The sequence below is a fragment of the Cyanistes caeruleus genome, chromosome 25 (assembly GCF_971803275.1).
Source record: "Cyanistes caeruleus chromosome 25, bCyaCae1.hap1.1, whole genome shotgun sequence".
NCBI classification, from domain to species: domain Eukaryota; kingdom Metazoa; phylum Chordata; class Aves; order Passeriformes; family Paridae; genus Cyanistes; species Cyanistes caeruleus.
In genome coordinates, this window is record NC_141725.1 from 1,783,621 (window position 1) to 1,807,786 (window position 24,166).

The window sequence follows — 24,166 nt, forward strand, 5'->3', positions numbered from 1 at the left end:
GGTTCTTCAAGCCCCATCCAGCCTGGCCTTGGGCACTGCCAGGGATCCAGGGGCAGCCCCAGCTGCTCTGGGCACCCTGTGCCAGGGCCTGCCCACCCTCCCAGCCAACAATTCCTTCCCAATATCCCATCCAGCCCTGCCCTCTGGCACTGGAAGCCATTCCCTGTGTCCTGTCCCTGCAGGCCTTGTCCCCAGTCCCTCTCCAGCTCTCCTGGAGCCCCTTTAGGCCCTGCAAGGGGCTCTGAGCTCTCCCTGGAGCCTTCTCTTCTCCAGGTGAGCACCCCCAGCTCTCCCAGCCTGGCTCCAGAGCAGAGGGGCTCCAGCCCTTGGAGCAGCTCCGTGGCCTCCTCTGGACTGGCTCCAGCAGCTCCACGTCCTCCTGATGTTGTTCCCCAGGGCTGGGGCAGCTCTGCAGGTGGGGTCTCACCTGAGCACAGGGGCAGAATCCCCCCTCCCCTGCTGCCCACGCTGGGGGCTCAGCCCAGGACACAGCCAGGAGTGGAGCTGCCACCAAAAACAACTTGTTAAGAGTAAATCTATTCCCTCTCCCTCATGGGGCTGGAGCTCTAGCACCTCACAGGCCTTGGAATGACCACCCAGCCAGACAAATCCAGTTTGAGAGGAAAGGTGTGAACACTTTGAACCATGGGACAAGAAATGAAGGAACCCTGGTTTAAATTTTTTTCTTCAAAAAGGGAAAAAAAACCACCCAACCAACCATATGTGATGGGGAGGCACATCCACCTTCCCACAGCTTTTCGGGCCATTCATCATTTGGATAAAATCCAGTTTCACATTGAAATTCAGCTGGACTTTCAAATGCAAATCCGAGGAGAAGAGCAACATATGGTAGAGGTTAGTGCATATTTTTCCTAATTAGATGGCAAACTGCTGCTTTGTATAACAATGTTAACAGGGCAGGAGGAGCCTTTGCAAGGGAGACCACATCACTTCAGAATAAAATGTCCCAGAAAGCAGAAGAGGCCCAGGCCACCCCCACTCTCAGGGAAGGTCACACACTCACTGCCACCAGGATGGGTTTTGTCACTTGTCAGAAGTGAGACTTGTCCCCCCAGCTTGGGAAGGACAAGGCAGAAAGGTAAGAGAGGGGACTGGAAACAACAGTGACCCCAGGGCTTGTCCTGAAGAATTTTGGCTTCTTCCAGGTCAGGGAAAATGTTACCAATTCCTCACCCCAGGGGCCAGGGATGAAGGAAGGATGGGCAGAACTCCCTGAGAATGGGAGGAACAGCTCTGCTTTGAGCAGTGCCCAGCAGCCACCACCAAACCTGCCCCAGGAGAGGCAGGTGCCACCACCAGAGGTGACCTCAGAGCTTGCTGGCCACAACCACTGCCTTCACACAGGACAAAGGGAGCATTACCCACTTTCTTGGAAGGTTATTCCCAGCTAGGACAAGTCAAGGTTTATAGATGACTGTCCCTTGCCCTGTTTGATCCGAAAAAAGCCACATCCTCATGTCCCTGTGTGCTGGAGGCCACTCTCCCTCCCAGCCTTGGCCCCAGAGGCTCTGATATGAAGCTCATTTATTTATTTTCAGTCCCTGTCTAATCAGGCAAACTCCCCTGCTAGAAAAAGCTTATGCCACATTAACTTCACCTCCTTCTTACTCCTGACGCAATCCCCAGCTAAATTTAGAGGAAGACATTGCCTGAGGTCACTTTGGAGGTGGGGATGTGCTTCCCAGGGTTCACAGGCAGATGGACAGTGTTTTTTAGATTTTTCTCCCTGCCGGCTTTGGAGCTGGGCTACCTGGTGAGTTAATTGAAAAATTCAGGATTAAAAAATGAGGGCAGATGTCCTGGACTGCCTCTTTCCCTTCTTTACTGGGGGAGTGAGGCACTAGAGGCAACTTCCCTCCACAAACATTAATCAGGGCAGGGAGAAGAGCATCCAAACAGCCACTGCAGAAACTCTCAAAAGCTGAACCAAGAAATTTCTCCTGGCTCAGATTTTCCCTTTCTGATGTTTGTTCAGATGTACTTCCACCCTGCAAGACAGGGACAGACAGACCAGGATCTCTGCATCCAACTGGCAAAACTCCCACCCTCCACCTTCCCCGAAACCGAGGCAAATCCCTGTTTGGAAGGCAAGGACAGAATGGCCACAGTGGCTGCTGCTGGTGAGGACACACCTGGAGACCCTGCCACCAGACTGAATCTTGCCCAGGAGTTGGATCCTCTGGCAGAAAAACCCCAAATAGTGACAAACCTGTGGGCACAATGACATCTTTGGGCACTGCTTCGCTGTGCTGTGGGGGTTGGCCCGGTCCTCACTCCCTGGGGGGCTCTGCCCCCCCAGATGGGCTCTCTGCTGTCACAGCCCCGTTTTGGGGCCACAACAGCTCCGTGCCTGGCTTGCCTCAGGTGATCCCCAATCCTCAGCTGTGCTCCCAGGCCCCTGTACAATTACACATTCAGCACCACAATGTATTTCAAACTGTATTTCATGCCTCATTTGGCAACAAAATTAATTAAACTTTAAGTCACCACTGAAGGAGTGCAGCACCTCTTCCCTCTGTGGGTGTAAAACTCAATTTGTTTAAGCTAATGTGCTAATCAAAGCTTGCCAGGTACTTGGGGACCTCCTGGCAGAGGTGGCTCTGAAGTGTGCACAGGATGGGCTCTGCTTGGAGGGGACCAGGCACTGACTGTCCCAGCACAGGGCCTGCCACCAGCCTCTGAAAAAGCCTGGATTTCCTAAAAAGCAATCCTTCCTCCACCACACCAGGCCCCTGCAGTCAGGCCAACATATCATCCCAGGGGTTTGTGGGGCTGGGGTTGCCCACTAGCTGGAAATCACAGAATCCTGGAATATCCTGGAATATCCTGGAAGGGACCCACAGAGATCATTGAGCCCAGCCCCTGGCCCTGCCCAGACCCCCCCAACAAGCCCACCCTGAGCATCCCTGAGAGCGCTGTCCAAATGCTCCTGGAGCTCTGGCAGCCTTGGGGCCGGGCCCATTCCCTGGGGAGCCTGGGCAGTGCCAGCAGCCTCGGGGGGAAGAACCTTGCCCTGAGATCCATCCCAAGCCCTGGCACAGCTCCAGCCCTTCCTGGGCTCCTGTCCCTGTCCCAGAGCAGAGCTCAGCCCCTGCCCCTCCGCCTCCCCTCGGGAGAAGAGGCACCAAGAGGATCACTGCCATCCTGGCTTCCCAAGCTGATCAGTTTGAGGGCACTGCATGGATCCAGCTGGGCTTGGGAATGTGCCAGGGAAACCCCTGCACATGGTCCTGACACTGCCCAGGTCCCTTGTCCTGGCCACACAGGGACTGGTGGGCAACTCAGTGCTCCCACTCCCAGCTGTTTGGAGGTGCTGGGAGAGTGCAGATATCCCAGCTTACACAGATGGGAATCCACCAGGCAGACAGAACCATAGAGTGGTTAGAGATGGAAGGGACCTCAAAGCTCATTCCCATCCCCTGCCATGGGCAGGGACACCTTCCACCATCCCAGGCGGCTCCAAGCCCCGTCCAGCCTGGCCTTGGGCACTGCCAGGGATCCAGGGGCAGCCCCAGCTGCTCTGGGCACCCTGTGCCAGGGCCTGCCCACCCTCCCAGCCAACAATTCCTTCCCAATATCCCATCCAGCCCTGCCCTCTGGCACTGGGAGCCATTCCCTGTGTCCTGTCCCTGCAGGCCTTGTCCCCAGTCCCTCTCCAGCTCTCCTGGAGCCCCTTTAGGCCCTGCAAGGGGCTCTGAGCTCTCCCTGGAGCCTTCTCTTCTCCAGGTGAGCACCCCCAGCTCTCCCAGCCTGGTTCCAGAGCAGAGGGGCTCCAGTCCTTGGAGCAGCTCCATGGCCTCCTCTGGACTTGTTTTGATGTGGGTAAACCTTCTGACATCACTAAGACAGCTCTATTGTCCCTACATCCACCACTGGCTCCCCCTTGGCTCCCTCCCTTCCCATGATGGGAATGCCCCTAGGTGAATCCCTCCACCCTGTGTCTGGAGCAGGGAGCACAGGCTGGGCAGAAGTGAAGAGGATCCTCTCCAGGCCACCAAGACAACAGAGACAACAGTCAGGAACCAGGTATTTATATTGTCCTTCAGTTGTGTGCATTGGGAAATGTAATGCCAGGTGAGAGATGAGGCCCTCCAGAGTAACGAAATAGCACTTTGTGCTAAATCAAGCCCCTTAAAACACCCATTTGTTGTCTGTAATTAAAAATAACACTACTAATAATTGCAGTTTGAGTGTCACTGAACAGAGCCATTAACAGTGGAGATGCACCAGGCCGAGGAGCTGGTCACACGTGGGACACGTGCTGCAGCAGGGCACCCCACAGGGCATGAGGAATTGCAAATTAGCAGCAGCAAGGTCCAGCAGCAACACTTGCCAGACCTGCTGGGTCCCTTCCAAAGCCATCTCTCCCTTTGGAAAGGGCACAACAAGCGTGGAGGCCACGAGCTAGAAGGCTGAGCCAACATGTGCTGTTCAGGCAGCCCTGGGTTGGGGCAGGATTGGAGGTGAACTCAGGCAGAGCTGCACAAAACCCCAGAGTCCTGCCTTCCAGAGACCACCTAAGAGCTCAGAATGCAGGTGAGAGTCCTGAGGAACAGGGCAGTGACAGAGGGAATTAATAGAATCCCAGAATGGCTTGGATTAGAAAAAAAATCTTATAGCCCATGCAGTGCCACCCCTGCCATGGCAGGGACACCTCCCACCATTCCAGGCTGCTCCAAGCCCCGTCCAGCCTGGCCTTGGGCACTGCCAGGGATCCAGGGGCAGCCCCAGCTGCTCTGGGCACTCTGTGCCAGGGCCTGCCCACCCTCACAGGGCAGAATTTCTTCTCAATATCTAAGCTGAACTTACTCTCTTGATTTACTAATTGCTGCCCACCAGCTCCTCTCGCTAAAAATAAGGTAGTGCTGGAGCTTGTACCTGTTCTTTCAGAAGGTGCACACCTAGCCCAGCTTCCCCGCAGCTCCTCAGATTTTTACACAACACACACTGATCCCATCAGAGCCCGTCGAGCTGGCACAGCCTCCCTGATGCGGAACTGCCTCATCCAGGGGAGGAAAGAGCTCTGCTGTGAACAGAGCCCTGCACTACTTCAGCAATTCTGGCTGAAATTAAAACTGTGCTTAAACAAGGTCTGTGGCAAACTGGCAGTTTCTAAACAAAAGCTGTCACTTATCTCAGTACACTTTTCTGGCACCCCCAGCATTCTCTGCACTCTTTCCCAGTTAAAGATCTTAAATCCAGTCAGAAGGATTCTTCTCCAGGTGGGAAACGAACAAAAAAACCCCAAAAGAACCCCTCAAAACCTCCCCTTGAAAACATGAACCCTTCACACCTCAAGTTAAACACACACTGAGACAGGGACTGGTTATATTTGCTTCTTCCCAACTGCTGGAGGAGCCCTGAGCTGCTGCTAGAGCATCGCCATAGCACTGTCACCATGTCCCTGCTTTTCCCAGGCTTGATCCTTGTGTGTCCATTAGAAACCAGTTGTGCCTCTGGAAGGACAGGACACCCTCGCTCCCAGTAGTGAAATAAAATTCAAGGGGAAAAAATTAATTGCAAGAAAGTGAGAGCCCTTCATATTTCATGTTGGACAAGGCTTGGAGTAACCTGTGATAGTGGAAGGTACCCCTGCCCATGAATGCAGACGGAATGAGATGTGTCCAAATCTGGGATTCTGGTTCAGCCTCCCTGCAAAGGCACAGGAGAAACATCTGTGCAGGTGGGGAAGCCCTGGGAGCAGGAACATGCACCCCAAGACAAGAGGATCAGAGATGGGGTGTGACCCTGGATTTAAAGCACGCAGCTGTGAAGATCTTCCCCTGCCGTTTGTTGCCCCAAACATGCCAACCTGCACTCCTTGCCCCGAGATTTTGGGCCCTCCAATTCCTTTTTTCCAGACCTTGTTTTCTATATCCTGGTAAATGGGATGCACCCCATGGGGAAAACAGGGAGCAGAATGGGGAGGGGGAGGAGAACAGGAGCTTCCCAAGGACAAAGACAAAACCAAAGCAGAAAGTCTGGTTTGCACGGAGGAGATGAACCTCACTGAGAGTGTCCAGGCTTTGTTACCAGCAGGGTGGGACTGCAGCACATGGGGGTGTCCCTGCCACACCTGGAGCAACCTCCTGCATCCCATGGGCTCTGCCAGTAGCAGGAATGGAAAGGCTCCAGCACTGTGGAGAGCAGGGGGATGTAGGGACTGCACTTGGAGGCAATGAGACTGCACGGCTTTGCAAGCTGGACCTGGCCTTGGAAAGGCTTTTCCATGGAATCCCAGAATGGTTTTTGGGTTGGAAGAGACCTTAAACTTCATCTCCTTCCAAACACCTGCTGTGGGCAGGTTCACCTTCCACCATCCCAGGCTGCTCCAAGCCCCGTCCAGCCTGGCCTTGGGCACTGCCAGGGATCCAGGGGCAGCCCCAGCTGCTCTGGGCACCCTGTGCCAGGGCCTGCCCACCCTCCCAGCCACAAATTCCTTCCCAATATCCCATCCAGCCCTGCCCTCTGGCACTGGAAGCCATTCCCTGTGTCCTGTCCCTCCAGGCCTTGTCCCCAGTCCCTCTCCAGCTCTCCTGGAGCCCCTTTAGGCCCTGCAAGGGGCTCTGAGCTCTCCCTGGAGCCTTCTCTTCTCCAGGTGAGCACCCCCAGATCTCCTTTGATTTCCTTTGATAATGGCTAAACAGTAACATTTACTTTGAAACAAACGGTCACACCAAGGGCCTGGCGAGTGAATTTTTCTGCTTTGCCTTTTTCTGTTGTGGTGGCTTTGTGTTTGGTGACAGTTTGCATGAGCACGCCATAAAAACACACAGCCCAGATCCCAAACTTGAACGGGAAGTGCCAGTTCTAAATATCAAGTCCCATATTGCACACCTCATGTCTGCCTTTCATCATCCATCAAAATAACAAGCGGAGCCCAGCGCTCCCACTTCAGCGTAAGCAAAACATGTGGGAACTCGAGGCAGTTAGTGGGAAAACGTGATACAGCCTTGCTAATAAAAGCTCCTGCTTTCCTCACTATGGAAAACAGTTGCAAATGGGTTTCTGCAGCCTGGGACTCGACTGCTGACAGCACGGCGACAGAAACGCTGTGCTTGGCTCTTCCCAGCCCTGCCTGTCGTGGTGTCCCTGCAAACCACCCAGCTCCAGGAGCAGGGGGGAGCCCAGCACCATCCTGCTGCCTCAGACCCTGCCCATCCCACTCAGAGCTTCCCAACACAAGGGCTGCCTGCACACTCAAAATAATTAAACCTTCAAACAGCTCCCCCATAGCACCAATTAAAGAGACAACCCCAGCTTTCAGAGAATTTATGACTCTCGGTGCTGTTGCCACAGGTATCCAAGTTTGCGCCTTGTTTAAAGCAAGTTTCAAAGGGGATCCGGGCTCGCCTCCCTCCAGGGAGAATCCATTTGCTTTGTTCACCAGACTATAACTTGAAATTTGTTACATGCACCAGCTTGTAACCCTTTGAAAAACTCCCTGCTTCACCAGCTTCAAATGGACTTGATGAACTTCCCCCGATCAAAGCAATTCCCTCACAGGGAGCCTCAGCTCACGAGCAAGGAAGCACCAACGAATTTTGGGGGTGGGAATCACAGCACAGGCCAGGAGGGGACCCTCCCTCCCAAACCCACCTGAGAGCCCAAGCAAAGAGCCCAACCCACTTTGGCACAGAGCATAAAGGAAAAGGCACTTCATGCTGAATTTTGCTTATTTAAAAGGGGAGGAAAAGAAAAAAATAAAAATTAGCAGAGGTTTTTCTTGTTGAGAGCAGAATAATTTGTCAGCAGGAGACCCCATGGCTCCCATCCCACCAGGACCCAGTCCTGGCACCCCACACCATTTGGGATGGGAAGGGAGATGGTTGCACACCCTCCACGTTACCCACAGGTGGAAGTGCTGCTCATGCACTGCTCCAGGAGATGTTTCACCTCACTCAGCCACGTGCCTTGGGTTTATTTCCCTGCTCTGCAGAGCCCAAACGCCTTTGCTGGAGCAAAGGTGCAGCCAGCACGCATCAACCCTGCTGAAAACTCAGCAGCCACAAGCCCACAGCACAACTCTGCTGCCTCCAGCCACTCCCACTGCCTCCATGTCAATTAAAATGGTCATTTCCATGAGAAATTCAGCCCCAGTGGTTTCCTGCTTGAGGCAGGGCCCGATGAAGCATGGGAGGGAGCTTGCTGCAGCTCAGATTAGTCATTTATGAACTATGATACGACGGGGAACACGCTTTGAGATGTTTTGCTACTGCAAATAACAAACACTTTTTGGGGAGGGGACAGTGAACCTCTTTGAGGAGCAGGACAACAGGCATGGGCTGAGCACCTTGGCTAAAATAAAACCCTGGCAGCAAACAGTCCCTGCTGGAAAACTCTGGTTGCAGCTCCAGCCCCAGGCAGAGCAGCTTCCCGTGGTGACCTATATGTGCTATAAATGCTGCAGCCACGGGCTGGGTGACGTCAGCTCCATCCTTGTGGCAATTGTTGGGTCTCTCCTTGCCAAGAAAAGGCAAAGCGGAGGTGCTGAATTGTCCATGCGGCGGGGGAGCGAAACCAGTTCCTCCCCGGAGCATTTGAGGACAGAAATGAGGGAAACAGTGGCAGGGCTTAAAATAAAAGCAGGAGGCAAATAGGAAAGCAAAGGGATCTCGAAGCTGGAGGGTCTGCATGAACACTTTGAATTTTTCTGCCCTGGGGGGAAAAAGGGCTTCCCTTGATAAAGGGGCCACCAGCAGCTTGGCCAGGGCAGTTATTAGAAACATGGAATTGTTAAGGTTGGAAAAGATCTTTAAGATGTTCAAGTTCAACTATCAGCCCATGTTCACTGCTAAAGCATGTCCTCAAGTGCCTCATCAACACCTGTTCTGAACACTTCCAGGGATGGGGATTCCATCACTGCCCTGGGCAGCTTGTGCCAATGGTTAACAACACTTCTGGTAAAGAAATTTTGAATTTATAAATTATTTGAATTTGGGACAGTTTTATCACTGGGATTCCCTGTTAAAAAAATGCTTCTGCTCCTTTATTTACTGGTTGGACTTTGGAAGCAAGAATCTCATTTTGGCCAGGACTGATCAGTCAGTGCTTTGCTCCGTTCCCTCCTTCCCTCCTCAGTTCCCTGGGGAGGAAAGAGCCTGGAGATAACAGCTCCTCTGGAAGGGATAAAGAGTAAAAGCTGCACACTGCCCCAGCACTTCCACAAGGAGATGGGAAGAGGGAGATCATGAATTCCTGTGTCCAACCCAATTAGACCAACCTGGTGATGGGCTCCCATCCTGCATGGGCAGAAGGATAAAACACCGATATTTCTGGCACATGAGGCAACATCAGTTTGTTATCTTGAGGTTACCACAATAAGCCCAAACAAAGAGATCCTGGCACTGTGATGCACAGCACCAAGCTAAGACTCAGACAAATCAGTGTTTGCTTCTCCTTTGCAGGCAGAGAGGAAATGCTGCACTGCCTTCACTGCAGGCAGCAGTCAGCCCCCTGACTGAGAAGTGCTTGGAACACATGTGGCACATTAAAGAAGCCCAGGCCTTCCTGCATGGCAAGATGTAGCGTGATCACCTCCAGGTCCAGGCTATGGTGTGGCTGTGAGGTGCTATGCTCCCCCTGCAAAATCCAAGCACCACATTGATGCTCTCTGACCACATCAAGGTTAATGATGACTCCAAATCAAATTTTGAGCTGGATGACTGCCTGTGTGTTGGGGTTGAACTACCTTAGGGGATGACCAAGGCTAGGTTGGACAGAAACCTGGTCTAGTGGAAGGTGTCTCTGCCCATGGCAGGGGGTGGAAAAAGATGAGCTTTAAGGTCCCTTCCAACCCAAAGCCTTCCATGATTCTGCAATTCTAACTAGCACCTGATTGCCTCAGTGAATAAAGCTAAACCAAAACCCAACAATCTGTGAAACGACCTCTTGCCATTTTCTAGGGCAGAACATAGACCTCTGCATGGCACAATTCACTGATGTCTTACTGCAGTTATTCACCCCACCAGCAAAAAGCCAAAGATGCAGAAGGAAGGCAAAGTCCCAAAACTGACAGATGAAATTTGTCCCCTCATCTCCAGGTGAGGCCAAGGATGGCTGCCCAAGGGATAACTCTGCTGCTGGAACAAAGCTCTTGCCCTACACCCAGCCCTGAGCTGCATTCCCAAGCCAGGATGCCCGTGGATGAGGGAGTCTCTGCTGCGTCCGAGGCTGGGACAGCAGGGATTGTGCAACATCCCTCAGTGCAGCTGTATAACTCAGTGCTCTTTTTTATGAACTGCTCCCAGTCAGGCTCAGAGAGCAGAAGGCCAGAGGAAGGGTGGTGACTACCTTTCACTCACCCAAAAGAAAAGAAGGGGTGTGGGAGAATCAAAGATTTGGTGTTGTTTGGGCTGTAGGGGGGTCTGGCTGTGCCGCAGGGCCCCGCTCCAGCCTCTGCTTCTGGCCAGCACCACAGACCTGGCAGCCAAGGCAGGCTCTGAGCAGGAAATGGATTAATGGGAGCTCCTGCACCGCTCTTCTCCCCCCAGCGTGTAGCACGTCTTTTGTGGATTATTTTAACAGCACAAGGCACACAAGGAACACTCACTGGAGAGATCAGCTTCCATCTGGGTTAACCCGAGAGTTTTCTCCCCTCCAATTTCCTCCAGCGCCCACTCAACAGCTTCCCTCCCTGCAAAAGTGTTTGCTCAAAACCATCTTGACACGCAGCTAAACAGCTCAGTCTGAGAGCATCACATTTGCCTGGTGCAGAAGCAGGGCAGGGCAGAGCCCCCATCCCGCTGCTGCAGGTTCCCCAGTGCCTCACTGGGGCATCACAGCCACTCTCCAGAAATCCCAGCCCAGTCTCTGGGATGCCTCTCAATGTCACAGCACAGCCAGGAGTTTCCCTGCACAGCTGGAGCCAGCCCAGGGCAGGGAAGGCTGAGTTTTAACCATCCACAAAGTGGTCAGCAGGAAGGGCAAATTAGCTGAACTTCTCTCATGCCAGGGGCTGTGTGAGCCTTGCACAGAGCAGCTTCCCTGGGCATTAATACCCTGGCTCAGGAATCCTCCACCTGAGCCTCAAACCAACCAGCACACTTAGCCTCCAATTGCAGTCCTCTCGTCCCCACTGCCCTGTTCCCAAAGACTTTGGGTGTTCAGCATCCCTGGTGCCCTCCTGGCACCCTGGAGGGCTCTGCAAGATCCTTTTGGGAATGCTGAGATCCCACCCAGCAGCAGGGACCTGCTGGAGGGGCTGCATGAAACAGACCCTCAAAGTGCACCAGGAATGAGCCACCAACCCCTGTCTTCAGAGGGGAACAGCAAAAGTCTTCCAAAGCAGTGCAGACACATCTAAGCCGCTTAAGAGACCAGCCCTGTCTGCTCCCAGGCTCCTGGAGCAGTGGGACAACAACCTCCAGCTCAGGCAGCAATGTCTGAATGGGAGACAGCTCGGCAAGAGCAGCTTTCCCCACCCAGAGACTCATGGAGCAAGAAGGAAACCATCCAGAGAAGCAGCAGAGCACCACCAGAAAAATACATCACCAAAATACAGAACCCCTTTCCCTATGGCATCTCTGGAAACAAACACAAATTTATTGCAAGAAACATTATGGTATAAGGGGAAAAAAAAGTAAGATGACAGTACCTGATCCTCCAAACTGAGTGCTTGCAAGGGTCGTGGGTCTGTTTTTTCCATTAGCCACTGGCAGGGGAAACATCTAGAAAAACAAGGAGATGAGAGAGAAGGGAAGAGAAAAGAGATTTCAGTATGTTGGTTTTACTGTACTGCTGCAAAGGGGTCACACTGGGGGAGGGGAGGGGGGAGGCAGCCCGTTATTGATGCAAAAACCTTTCCTTATGTCCCTGCTCCATCACTCAGGAGGGGCAGGAGGGAGGCCCAGCCCCGCTCCCACACACATCCCCATGTGCACAACCCCTGGTTCTGTAGGGGCAGCTGGAAACTAGCCAAGGAGCATCCCTGCTGTGGTCCAAACCAACAGTTTCATCCCAAAATTGCTCACCCTGGCTCCAGCTGAGCCCTGGTGAAAGGCTGACTCCACTCATTGAAAGCCAGCAGAATAACGACTGCAATGCTATTTTATCCCTCGCTATTCCAGCTCCCACAGGAGTCCTGGTCCCATCCCACACCTCCAGCCTCGTGCTGGGCAGGACAAGGGCTGTCTATGGGGCTGGCAGGGCCCACTGATGAGCCCCCAGCCTCATGGAGCAGCTCCCACCCTGCTGCTTTGGGGGCTCCAGCAGCACCAGGACCTAACACAGCCCTGGGGCCTGGGGGGAGGAAGCTGCTCCAAGGGCAATATCATTACTCATGATTTAAAAAATTAATATATTTCACAGAATTAGTTGCTCTGGGGACTTGTTTGCTCTATCGCTGCAGCTTCATTATCACAACTGAGCCTCTCCTGCCAGGAGCTTCCTCAAAAATACTGCACACCTCGTCACCTAACCTGTATAAATATTTTTAATAAAAGTTGGTAGAGTTTCAGAGGCTGCTATTTAATAATTTACATGCACCTGCGTGCAGCAGAAAAGAAAACTAATTCTCCTCCACACAAATGGAGCTCCAGCCAATAAAACAACTGGTGGGAAAATGCTTAGTGAATTAACATTTTAATATCCTTTTTCTACTCAAGATACTTTCACCACCAAGTCATTTGAATTTTTATTATTTTTAGCTTTGTAATGTCTGAGTAACTCAAAAGTTTAATGCTTTGAAGATTAAACAATGTAATGGCACAAGAGCCTACAGAAAGGCAGCGTTTCATGCCCTGACATAGCTGATGTCTGGCTGTGGTCAGAAACATTCCTTTGTACAGAACCGTCTGCCCAGCTTTGTGTTCACAAATGCTGGGGAGGAGAAAAAACCCAACAAAAAAACAGTTAAATGTGGTAGAGATGCAAAGAGAACAGTTAAGGAACCAACTGCCATTCATAAAGAGCACAAATTTGGGATCATATATATGCATGTGCAGGGTGTAGATGTTTTATACACGGATTTAAATGAAGGTGTAAACAGTGTTTGCTGTTCATCCCGGCTGCCTGCACTCACCTGCCCTGACCTGCCTGCCCATGGCCCCCTGGCCCCTTGGGATGTGCCCCGAGGCTGCTGCTCACCCCAGGGGCTCCCGAGGTGTTTGGGGTGGCCCAGCAGCTCATCGGATGAGCTTTGTTTCCTCAGGAAGTTGGGCTAGAAAATAAAAACAAACCCCAAAGATTGCAGCTCACCTTCCTCTGCACCGCTGCAGGGCTTCCCTGTGCCCCCCTCCCCCTTGCAGGGCAGGAGGGGGGTTCTGCAAACATCTCCAAAAGTGCTGAAAATGGGCCTTAGGGGCTGATCCCACCCCACCTGTGCTCGCTCCCTCTTCTCAAGGTGGGGAAGAAGACTGAGATCAAACTCCCTTTTTGCCAAGTGGCAAGGGGCAGGTCTGCATGTGCGAGCAGGGGGGAAGGGATGCACCAAGAACCAACCAACAAAAAGCACATTCACATACACACAAAAAACCAACCAAAAATTGAAACAAACAAACAAACAAACCACACGCACCAAAAAAAAAATAAAATATAAAGGCAGCTCTTTTCATGAGCATTTCTGCACAGCACTTGCTGAGGCTGAAAATACCAAGGCTTGAGCAGCAAACAGGAGCGGAGAAATGGAACAGCCTTGTTCTGTTGTACACCCAGCACCTTCTGCTTCTGCAGAACAGGAGGAGGGTCCCCCCAGGACAGCAATTCCCAGCACCCCCAAAACACCCCCACACCCCCCTCAGCCCAGGGAACCCCTCCTTCAACTACTGAGAGAGAGATTTTGAGGCTGATGTAACATCTTCCTGCTCTCCCTCCCCAGGGGATTTAGGAGTCATGGACCCCTTCCTGCAGCAAGACAAGTGGAGATGCTAAAGCACAGAATCCTGAAATATCCTAAACTGGAAAGGACCCCCAAGGATCACCCAGTGCAGCCCCTGGCCCTGCCCAGACCCCCCCAACAAGCCCACCCTGAGCATCCCTGGAGCTCTGGCAGCCTTGGGGCCGGGCCCATTCCCTGGGGAGCCTGTGCAGTGCCAGCAGCCTCAGGGGGAAGAACCTTGCCCTGAGATCCAAGCCCTGACACAACCTCATGCTGTCAAAGAAGGGTGATGGAGAGCAGGGAACTCTGGGTTATCACTTGACAACCCTAGGAGGTGTTTTGGGCATTTTTCTTGCTCCCAGCCTCTTTTTCCATTGTGGTGTGGGCTGAAGCTGCCCCGAGGAGCCCGGCACAAGTCGTAAGTGCCTTCGATGGTGTGTGTCGTTCAGAGGTAAAGTTCATCCACCCACTGCAAATTTCCTTTCTGCTTTTAAATGCTGCTTTAAAAATAAACTGCGGGGAGGGAGGAGATGAACCGGAGCTGGCACCTACCAGGGGACCCAGGCGTTGAGGAGGGACCCAGGCATGAGCTCTCAAGAGTAATTGGGTCATTACTTGGCCTTTGTTAGATTTGAATAATGTAGATTTAAACGGTTATGTAAAATCCCCTATCTTAAGTCCTGTATTTGGTTTTTCAAGTCCTATCTCCAGCCTCCCTGAGAGCTGACAACAATTTCTGCATTCCCTCCTAGCTCAATTTCCACCCCTCCCAAAGAATTTATTCTCCCTCCATTTCTCCCTAGGTAAAAGAGGCAAATCCAGAGCATGGGAAGATCCAAATGCCTGCACCCTCCCTGAGGAGGTTATAGCCGAGAGACCCTACACTTCATACAGAAAACTCCTAAGGAAGAAAGGGAATTTGCCAGAAATGAGGAACATCAATCAGCCTCTCATTTACTGTGTCCATCTAGAAGAGCATCTCTTTTCAAATTAAATCAGTGCTCACTCTCTCTCCTCTCCCACCTGATGAACTCCAGGCTGGACCAACCTCAGGCCTGAATTCGAAACCTGAAATCTATTTTGCAGCATGGAAAGTATCCAGCTGTTAATTTGGGGAGAAGAGGCAATTTGACTCAAAATACATTGCCAGCAGGACATTCTATACATGTTCACTTAAGACAGACCTTCCTGACTACAGCCCCAAATGCCCACTGTGTGTGAAGTCAAACTTTAAACTCCACAACTGCTTCGCTCTGAACAAAACTCAGAGTTTTATCATGGAAATGCAGGCACTGGGCCTTGGCCCAAGCAGGGCATGGCTTCAGCATCCTCCAGCAGAGCGGCAGGAGTTGCTCCAGCCCTGCTTGCTGCCAACAGTTTGGCTCCCACCCCCGGATCCGGGGTTGGAGCCGCAGGAGCCGCGGCGCAGCAGGAGCAGCCGTGGGTGCAGCGATGAGAGGCCGGTCCTGTGTGACTGCTCAAGCCCCTGCCCACCCTGTGCTGAGCCAGAAAGCCCCTCTGCCAGGCAGCTCCCCGCAGCATATGGTTAATACTCTGCTAATAATCATGGCTGTTAACAGCACCTCGCTCCTGCCAGAGCCCCCGGCTGGCACTGGCACGGGGCCGCTCCCAGCTCGGCTGGCGCTCGGTGCCACCGACTCACCCGGGGCTGCTCTGCTCCCCTGTCCTTCAGAGCAGCCCAGCCCAGCCAGGACAGCTGTGTGGCACCTTCCCTCTGCACAGGTGAGACACTGCCTGGGATAACCACTAACCACAAAAAGTCCTTGAATCCTGAATACCCTGAGCTGGAAGGGATCCCCAGGGATCATCAGTGCAGCCCCTGGCCCTGCCCAGACCCCCCCCAACAAGCCCACCCTGAGCATCCCTGAGAGCGCTGGCCAAACGCTCCTGGAGCTCTGGCAGCCTTGGGGCCGGGCCCATTCCCTGGGGAGCCTGGGCAGTGCCAGCAGCCTCACGGGGAGGAACCTTTTCCTCTTATCCAAGTCCTTGTGGTTGAGCATCTCCCGACAGCACAGGCAGCTCCAGCCCATACACAGCCTGTGCTCTGCTGAGCTGCAGAGCCTGGTAGCCACCAAAGCCCAGCCTAATCAATAGGCTGAGCTGCCCACTCGGGTCTATATGCAGGATGCTTTCTCAAAAGCTCCTCTCCAGATTTGCCAGCCCATCTGGGCCTGCTGCCAGGGAGCAGTGGTGAAGGCAGGCTTACAAATTACCTGCACTTTGGGGCAATTAGAAAAGGCAATTTATCTGGGGGTAGAGGTAAGTGTGCTGCCATGCACACCCCAAAGCATCACTGGGCCTTTCCTTTGACTCCTGCTCAGATTCCTCAGAATCCTGACAGATTCCTTTGATTTGTGCCCTTTTTGGCAAATTACAGTGGCACAAAGCTTTTGGTGAGTGCTTTGCAGTTCAATATCTACCAAATGGATTTATTTATTAGAGAGGGGATGAGTCTCTTCTTTCAGGACTGCAAGCCCAGTTTGCAGCATCTCACACAACCCCTGTCATTTACTGTACCCAGGAACTTATGGCAGGCCATACCACCCCCTTAGGGCCTTAAAATTCCCTCCCTGCACAGCAAAACACAGGACAGGGCTAGACCACAGACTGCTGGGGCTGAACACATTTTCCCTAGAAAAAAGGAATCAAAATACTGATCTGAAGCAAATGCTTCCAGCTGCTCTGAGTATCTCTGCTTTTCCCTCCCCTCTACTCTCCTGGAGAGGATTACTGAACCAATGCTCCACTCCTGTTTATTCAAAGAAAAATATAAATACACTTGAAAGAGTGAGCTTTGTGGTCAAAAATCCTGTATCCCAAGGACACAGGGAGAGCAAACCATGGAACACCTATTCAACAGACCCATCTACTGTCTAGGAAGCTTTTCCATTTCAGCTCCTCATCCTTGAGGAGAGACGTTAATATTCCCTTTATGCAAAGGAGGAGAAGGGTGTGTGGAGATGAGGGTTTGTGAAACAGAGCTGGCTGCGGTCCAGGCTGCGCCAGAGCCCATCGGCCAAGGATCCTGCAGGGAATGTCTTCGAGTCATTTGCTGAAAAATGACATTTTGCAGGCCCTGATGTTGTGAGCACCTACCCCCAGCACCTCCATGGCAGCCTTGGAGGAGCACAGGATGAATTCTGGTCCTTCCCAGAATTACATCAGTGGAAGAGCATTGAATCCAAACCCAAATTTAACCTTTTTGGTGTGGATTCACCTCCAAGGACAGAGACATTTGTGTACAGAGGGACCAGGTCAAGACTCCTCCCGGGAATACAGCTCTAGGCATGCAAATGAGGATGGTTGAGCAAATTGGAAAATAAGGTCTTGGGTTTTTTTCTAAATGGTGAATGGGATTTTGTTTTTTTTACCAAGGAGAAAAAGCAAAGTGGGACCTGCTGCAGCCCCCATCAGGGAGCAGGTTCTGGGTTACTGACCCAAAGTGCAGTTGATGGAAAGCCCTAGGGCCCCTGCAGGACCTCTGAGAGGGACAAATAACCACAGGAAGCCCTGATCAGATTGCTGGTTTCACAGGGATACCGTCGCTGCAGTCCCTGAACCAAATTTAAAACATTCTACCAGCAATTTAACAGAACCAGCCTCCCAGCAGAAGTATGAAACTGGGAGAACTAGGCCTCTCCTGCAGGAGAATTGCTCTTGGGGGGCTGATAGTCCCCCCCCCTCCCCGCTGCCCCCTCTCCAGGGCAGAGCCCTGTCAGGACAGGTACAACCCCCAGCTGTAGAAAAAGGTTTATTTCCCAGGGCTGAACCTCAGTGTGGAGATGCAGAAAAGCAGATGAGCCTCAGCACATCCACAGGTGTCACAGCCACCAGGACAGCAGGTGACCCTAGCTCTGCCACCACTTTTTGTTCCTTCTCCTCCAAGGGGCAGGAACGTCAACCCAGCAGGGCTGTGGGCTGGGTGACCTAGACTGGGGTGACTCTCATGGCCATTCCCCCTCCTGGAGCTGTTTCTATCTCTGCAGCACGTTTGCTTATCTCAACAGCAAGACACACGCTTGGAGTGCCATGAGAGTGCAGCACACAACAGAGGAACCCAACAGACAGTTATTTCCCTTTGAACACCAGCTCTGCCCTCCACGAGTCACCTGCCAAGGAGAGGCAGCACTGCTGGCAGTGCCACAGTGGGATGTGCCAGGAACTAACCCTGCTCTGCTGTGACTAAAGGGACTTCTCCTCCCTCTGAGCTGTGCACACCCTTCAGGGGGAACTCTTAGGTCCTGTTTCTTTGAAAATAAACAGCTCCTAAATGCAGCTCGAGGTTTCCAGGATACAGAAGAGCAGAGCATGGTGAGCACAAGTGTCCAACTCCTGCGAAAGTAACATGCTGGAGAGCTTGGACACATTTCAAACTGTGACAAAATAACCTGTGGGAGCAAAAGTTTAATAGTCTGGATCTAGGGAGAGGAAAAAAGCTTGATTAATCAGCTACTGAAGTTACATCTCCGCATTGCTGCAGAAACAGTCACCCAGTGAACATTTAAACAGAGAACACACATATCTGTTAATTCCCCCAAAATTTCCCATCCAGAAAATAAACCTCTCTGCCTTCCCGGTGAGGGAACAACACACGTTTGAGGGGAAGAGGGGGAGAGGAGGGGCAGAGGCTTTGCTTTAACTTGAAAATAAACAAGTTGCAGCACATGTGCACGCACACAAACACGGCACATCTGAAACCCATCATGTCCAATTTACAGGCTCACATTTCCTCCCCTGTGCAGCTCCCAGCCCCAGGGCTGCGCAGCCCCCCGGCCGCACTCGCTCACCATACTGAAGTCCAGCAGGTCACTGAGCTCTTTGTCTGTCCCAACTGCAGCCATTCTCTGCTGCTGCTGATTCATATTCCCACAGACTCAACAGTGGCAGTCCTGGAGAAAGCAAGGGGGAGGGGAGAGAGATATTTTAATGACTACAGCAAACTACCCACCCCATTGATGAATATTTTAAAAAGACAGAGTGGAGGGGCGAGAAAAAAAAAACCCTGAACGCGTCTACAGCGTCCAACTCCGGGGCCAGAGCACAGTCGGAGTCCTCACACAGCACCCAGCGGCAGGAACAAGCGTTCTATTGACCAGACACACTTGTATGTTAGTTTTTTGCTGCCAATTCCACTAGTTCAGGCCAATTCTGTTCCCGGCGTGTGGCGAATGAAGGGGGGAAAAGAAAGAAAAAAAAAAAAAAAAGGAAAAAAAAAGAGTCAACTCATTTATCAAAGGGTTCAGGCAAGTTATCACTCAGGCGCTTGTCTGGCTCGGCTCGCCCCCTCGCCTTCCCCCACACTTGCTCCCCGCAGGAGGCTCTCTTGTCCTTGCCGAGTTTTGTTAAAAAAAAAAAAAAGAAAAGTGAAAAAAAAAAAAAAAAAGTCTGATGTTACAGCTCTTTCCTTCGGGTCGCCGAGCACCTGCAGCTGCTTTTTCAGGGGCTGTGTTTGGGGATGCCCAGCCAGGCCGTGCTCAGTGAGAACTGAACCTCTCCACTCCCAAAAGGGATTGGAAACAAAAAAATTTTGTTTTCGGAGTGTTTTTGCAAAAATAAAGCCCTCCAGGCAACCTTGAAAGATAGGTAAATATTATTCTTCCTAATTTTACAGATTATTTTTTTTCAAAAGGGAGATTGATCTTTTTGGCCAGCTTGCTATGATAGAAAAATATTTCTTTGGGAGGGAGGAAGAGAAGCCTGGGATGAGATAAAAGATTCCTTTTTTTTTTTTGCCTTTTTTTTTTAGGAACTCATTCATGGTTACAAAGGGCAGCTGGCCAATAAATTTAACTCATTAATCGTAAGGTTAAAAAAAAAAGAAGTAAAAAAAAAAAGAAAGAAAGAAAACTGCACACGATCCAAAGTGTTTGTAGGCTCAGCCACTACATTTCAATGAAGTTTCATAAAAAAAGGTTGAAATCAGCCCAGCGTGTAAAAAGCCTTCACCACTATAAAAAACAGTCCGGGAATTTTCTTTTTTTTTTTTTTTTAATTTTCATTTTCTTTGAAAAGCCTTTTTCAAAGTGTCATCAGGGCATCTGGTCAGTGTTTTTAGAGCCACTTTCCCAAGCTTCAGCCCCAGTGCCTCAAGTGGGGCTGGGGGACACAAGACCCCGGAGAACCCAGGGAAGGAGGGAGGGAGGAGGGTACGTCTCTTCCCAGCCCCCCAAACCCTGTACCCCGGAGGCACCGGGGACAACGTGAACAAAACCCGTGGCCACCCCAAAGCCAGGCTGGGGAGGTTATTTTTATTTATTTCACGCGCACTTTCTGACCCCAAAGCAGCCCGCGGGGCCGGGGCGCTGGGCCGGGACCCCCTCCCAGATGTCCCCGCTCTGCCGGGGTCCCTCCCCAGCCCGGACAAAGGCTCGGCTGCCCCGGGACAGGCGCGGGCCGGGGGTGAAGTTGTTCGCTGCCCCTCACCCACGACCCCCGCGCGATAGAGACGGGGGTCCCGGCGGGCAGCCCCCGCCCAGACCGGGGAGCGCAGGAGGACGAAGCGGCCCCCACCAGCCCCCTCCCTGCCGGGGTGGGGGAAGCCGAAGCAGCCGCCCCCGCGCTGGGTCCCGCGGCTGCTGCAGTCCCCGAGCCGGGAAGGGGCTCATGGACCTCTGGGGGGGCTGCGGCGGGCCGGGGGCGGCCGGCGTGCTGTGCTCGGCTGAAGTTCGCAGCAGGAGCGAGCACCGGGCCCCCTTCCCCGCCGGGCACCCGCACATCCCCTCCCAGGGGCCCGCACGCCCCCCGAGCCCGCCCCGTCGCTGCCGCCCCCCTTCCCTCGGCCCCGGCAAACTTTGCCGAGGGGACAATAGCGCCGAGCCCGTCCCGTCCCGCTCCGCGCCCGCAGCCCGAGCGCTCCGAGCCCCGCCACACCGGCACCCACAGCTCCGGCACCGCCGCGCCCGCAGCGCCGGGACCCCCGCTCCACGCAGCCCCAGGGCGGCGCGGCCGGGTTGGCTTGGTTATTATTTTATTATTTCTACATTTTTATTTTATTTTTTTTTTTTTTACCTGTTCCAGGCCCGGCGCGCCCGGGGCAGGGGAAGCGCATGAAGGGTGTCGGGGGTCGCGGCGGGGGCGGGGGCGGCCGCGGCGCCCAGGCCCGGGGGCGGCGGCGGCGCCTATTGTTCTCCGCCGCCGGCGGATACAATGTAGCGAAGCGGCGCGATCGCCCCGCACCGGGCGGCGCGTGCGCCCCGGCCCGCCCCGCGGCCCCGCCCCGCGCCGGGCCGGGCCCTAACGCTGCTGCTGCCGGGGCCGCCGCTGCTGCTCCGCCTCCCGCCGCCGGCACGCCCGCCCGGCCCGCGGCCCCCGCATAGTTCCCCCCGCGGCGGCGGCAGCCACGGCGTCTCCCCTCACAGCCCCCCCTGCTCCCGCGCCCGCCTCTGCCGCCTCCCCCGCACGCCCTCACGGCTCGCGGCCGCACGCCCCGCCCCCGCCGTATCCCTCCGCCCGTAAAAGCAGCGGGGAGCGGGGGAGTGATGCCGCCGCGCGCACCTCGCGGCACCGGTACGCGCGGGGCCGCTCCGGGGGTGGCGGAACGGGGCTGTGGCGGCGGCAGCAGCGCGGCGGGGACTCCTCCGTAGCGGGGACTATGTTTCCTAGCGGAGGGGAACGGGCGGTCGGGGGAGAAGCGACAGTGACGACACGGGAGCTCCGCGAGATGGACTGATAAAGCGGGGGGGGGCTCGGCCAATGGAAAGGCTCTATTGCTGTGATTGGCAGGTGATTTGGCCAACCAGGATGCGGACTGTTGCGGTCCCCGCCCACCGAGCGCGGGGGCGGGGCCCGGAGGAGGCCGCGGGTTGCCGTCGCCGCCCGCGGCTCCCCCCGCTCTGACGGGGCCCCCGGCGGGGCAGGCCCGGGGTCCCTGGGGGTCCCGCCGCGAGAGCCCCCGCCCGGCAGCTGCTGCCTCGCTGCCGCCGCCCCCCGGGACCCTCCCCGAGAGGCCGGAAGGGCCTGGCGGGACCTGCGTGGCGGCCATGGCCCGGCCGCGCCGCCCCCTCAAGGGGCCGCCGGGGGCCCTTTCCGCGGAGCTGCGGCTGGAGGTACCCCCAGCACAGCGCAGCCCCGGGGGCTGTGGGGCCGGGGTAGCCCCGCTGTGGGGTCACCCGAGAGTGCTGAAGCCTGGCCCGGCCTGCGCGGCTGCGCCTCGGCCCCGGACGGGCCCTGCAAGTGCAGCGGGATCGAGAGCCCGCGTGTGACATCCTGGAGTCGCCTCAGAGCAGCTTGGATGCGGAGAGGCATCAAATTTCGTCTCTTTCCACCCCCTACCATGGGTGGGGACACCTCCCACCATCCCAGGCTGCTCCAAGCCCCATCCAGCCTGGCCTTGGGCACTGCCAGGGATCCAGGGGCAGCCCCAGCTGCTCTGGGCACCCTGTGCCAGGGCCTGCCCACCCTCCCAGCCAACAATTCCTTCCCAATATCCCATCCAGCCCTGCCCTCTGGCACTGGAAGCCATTCCCTGTGTCCTGTCCCTGCAGGCCTTGTCCCCAGTCCCTCTCCAGCTCTCCTGGAGCCCCTTTAGGCCCTGCAAGGGGCTCTGAGCTCTCCCTGGAGCCTTCTCTTCTCCAGGTGAGCACCCCCAGCTCTCCCAGCCTGGCTCCAGAGCAGAGGAACTCCAGCCCTTGGAGCAGCTCCGTGGCCTCCTCTGGACTGGCTCCAGCAGCTCCACGTCCTCCTGATGTTGTTCCCCAGGGCTGGGGCAGCTCTGCAGGTGGGGTCTCACCTGAGCACAGGGGCACAGGGGCAGAATCCCCCCTCCCCTGCTGCCCACGCTGGGGGCTCAGCCCAGCACAGGGGGGTTCCTGGGGTCAGTGCCCGTGGCCGGGGCAGGTTGAGCCTCCCACCCACCAACAGCCCAAGTCCTTCTCCCCAGGGCTGCTTCTGATCTGTTCTTTATCCAGCCTGTGCCTTTGCTTGGGGTTGCCCTGACCCATGTGCAGAACCTTGCACTTGAACTTGATGAACTTCATGATTTTGGCACAATCCTGTCTCTCTAGCCTATCTAAGTCCCTCTGGTTCCTCATCCCTTCTCTCCAGCGTGTGACCTCACCATGGAGCTCTGTGTCACCAAGTGCCCAGGATCTCACTGTCCATGTCAGCTGTAGAACTCCACCTGTTTCCCTGCCCACTTTGCCGTTGCAGCCAGTGCTGGCACATGAAACAGCTTGCAGGTGCTTGGGGTCAAAGGTGCCAATGGCTCATAGAATGTGTGTCTGCCTGGCTAGGGTGAGGGAATTTGTGTTTTTCCCTGGGGTCCTGGGAGCTGCTTCCCCTACCTCTTTTCCAGCTGGTTTATAGAGGAGCTGGGATTGGGCCTGGGGGTGGGGAGACGGTGCTTTTCCCAGTTACACCTGGTTCAGAAGGTGCAGGAGCAGAGGCATAAACACATGGTTGCAGCAGGTGTGGGATGGGGTTTACCTTATCTCCCTGCATCCACCCTGGATCCCAACACAGGGATCTTGGAGGAGCTGGGCTGCTCTCCCTGGCAAAAGCTACTGCTCCTGCTCTGCCCAAGCAGCTACAAGCTCATCGGTCAGCAGAGCTGATTTGGCTTTCCCTGTGCCTGACCCTTCTGCTTCCAAATCTGGGGCCAGCTGTCACCTGCAGCTTTGAGCCATTTGGCTTTTATTTTCTCTTTTTTTTTAAGTGGAAAGAATTGCTCACATTTACATGGGGTCACTGACCAAAGTCATCTCCTGTCATCAGGGATGGATCATCCCAGGGGTGAGGATGGCCCCTGCCCCAATTCAGCAAGGATGGGGATGTGGGCTGGCAGTGAGGTGCTGGTCCAAGGCACATGGAATCATAAAATTGTGGAACAGTTTGGGTGGGGAGGGACCTTCATCTTGTTCCATCCTCATGCCCCAGGGTGGGACATTTTCCACCATCCCAGGCTGCTCCAAGCCCCGTCCAGCCTGGCCTTGGGCACTGCCAGGGATCCAGGGGCAGCCCCAGCTGCTCTGGGCACCCTGTGCCAGGGCCTGCCCACCCTCCCAGCCAACAATTCCTTCCCAATATCCCATCCAGCCCTGCCCTCTGGCACTGGGAGCCATTCCCTGTGTCCTGTCCCTGCAGGCCTTGTCCCCAGTCCCTCTCCAGCTCTGGGTGAAGGAAGGCAAGCATTCCCTTGCTGATGCTCTGTAAAAAGGAGCCATTCACCACCTTCTGCTGCATTTTCACTGTGCCCGATGGCCCTTGGAACTGGTGTCATCCCCCAACACCCTGAGCTCAGTCACTCCCTGCTCTGTGAGGCCTCCTGCCAATGTCATCTCTCTCCTGCTGCTCCCCCTCTGCCTTCTGCTC

At 54.5% G+C, this 24,166-nt stretch overlaps 1 protein-coding gene across 16 annotated transcripts in view; it reads right to left on the reverse strand.

Annotated features, from left to right (window-relative positions):
• TCF3 (transcription factor 3) overlaps positions 1-23,140 on the reverse strand; it is an 84,244-nt gene extending 61,104 nt beyond the window's left edge. For 5 of the 16 annotated variants that reach the window (XM_086862434.1, XM_086862431.1, XM_086862428.1 and 2 more), the window contains exons 1-3: positions 20,867-21,053; positions 18,646-18,747; positions 11,618-11,690 (exon numbers count right to left, since the gene is read on the reverse strand). In XM_086862434.1, coding sequence (XP_086718560.1) covers positions 11,618-11,690; positions 18,646-18,720 — 148 coding nt within the window. In that variant the 5' untranslated portion in view covers positions 18,721-18,747; positions 20,867-21,053. Of the gene's footprint in view, positions 1-11,617; positions 11,691-18,645; positions 18,748-20,866; positions 21,243-21,352; positions 21,534-22,913 lie in introns of those variants that run through there. The other 11 variants (XM_086862433.1, XM_086862430.1, XM_086862425.1 and 8 more) reach the window with 7 other exon arrangements.
• Positions 23,141-24,166: the final 1,026 nt, after the last annotated feature.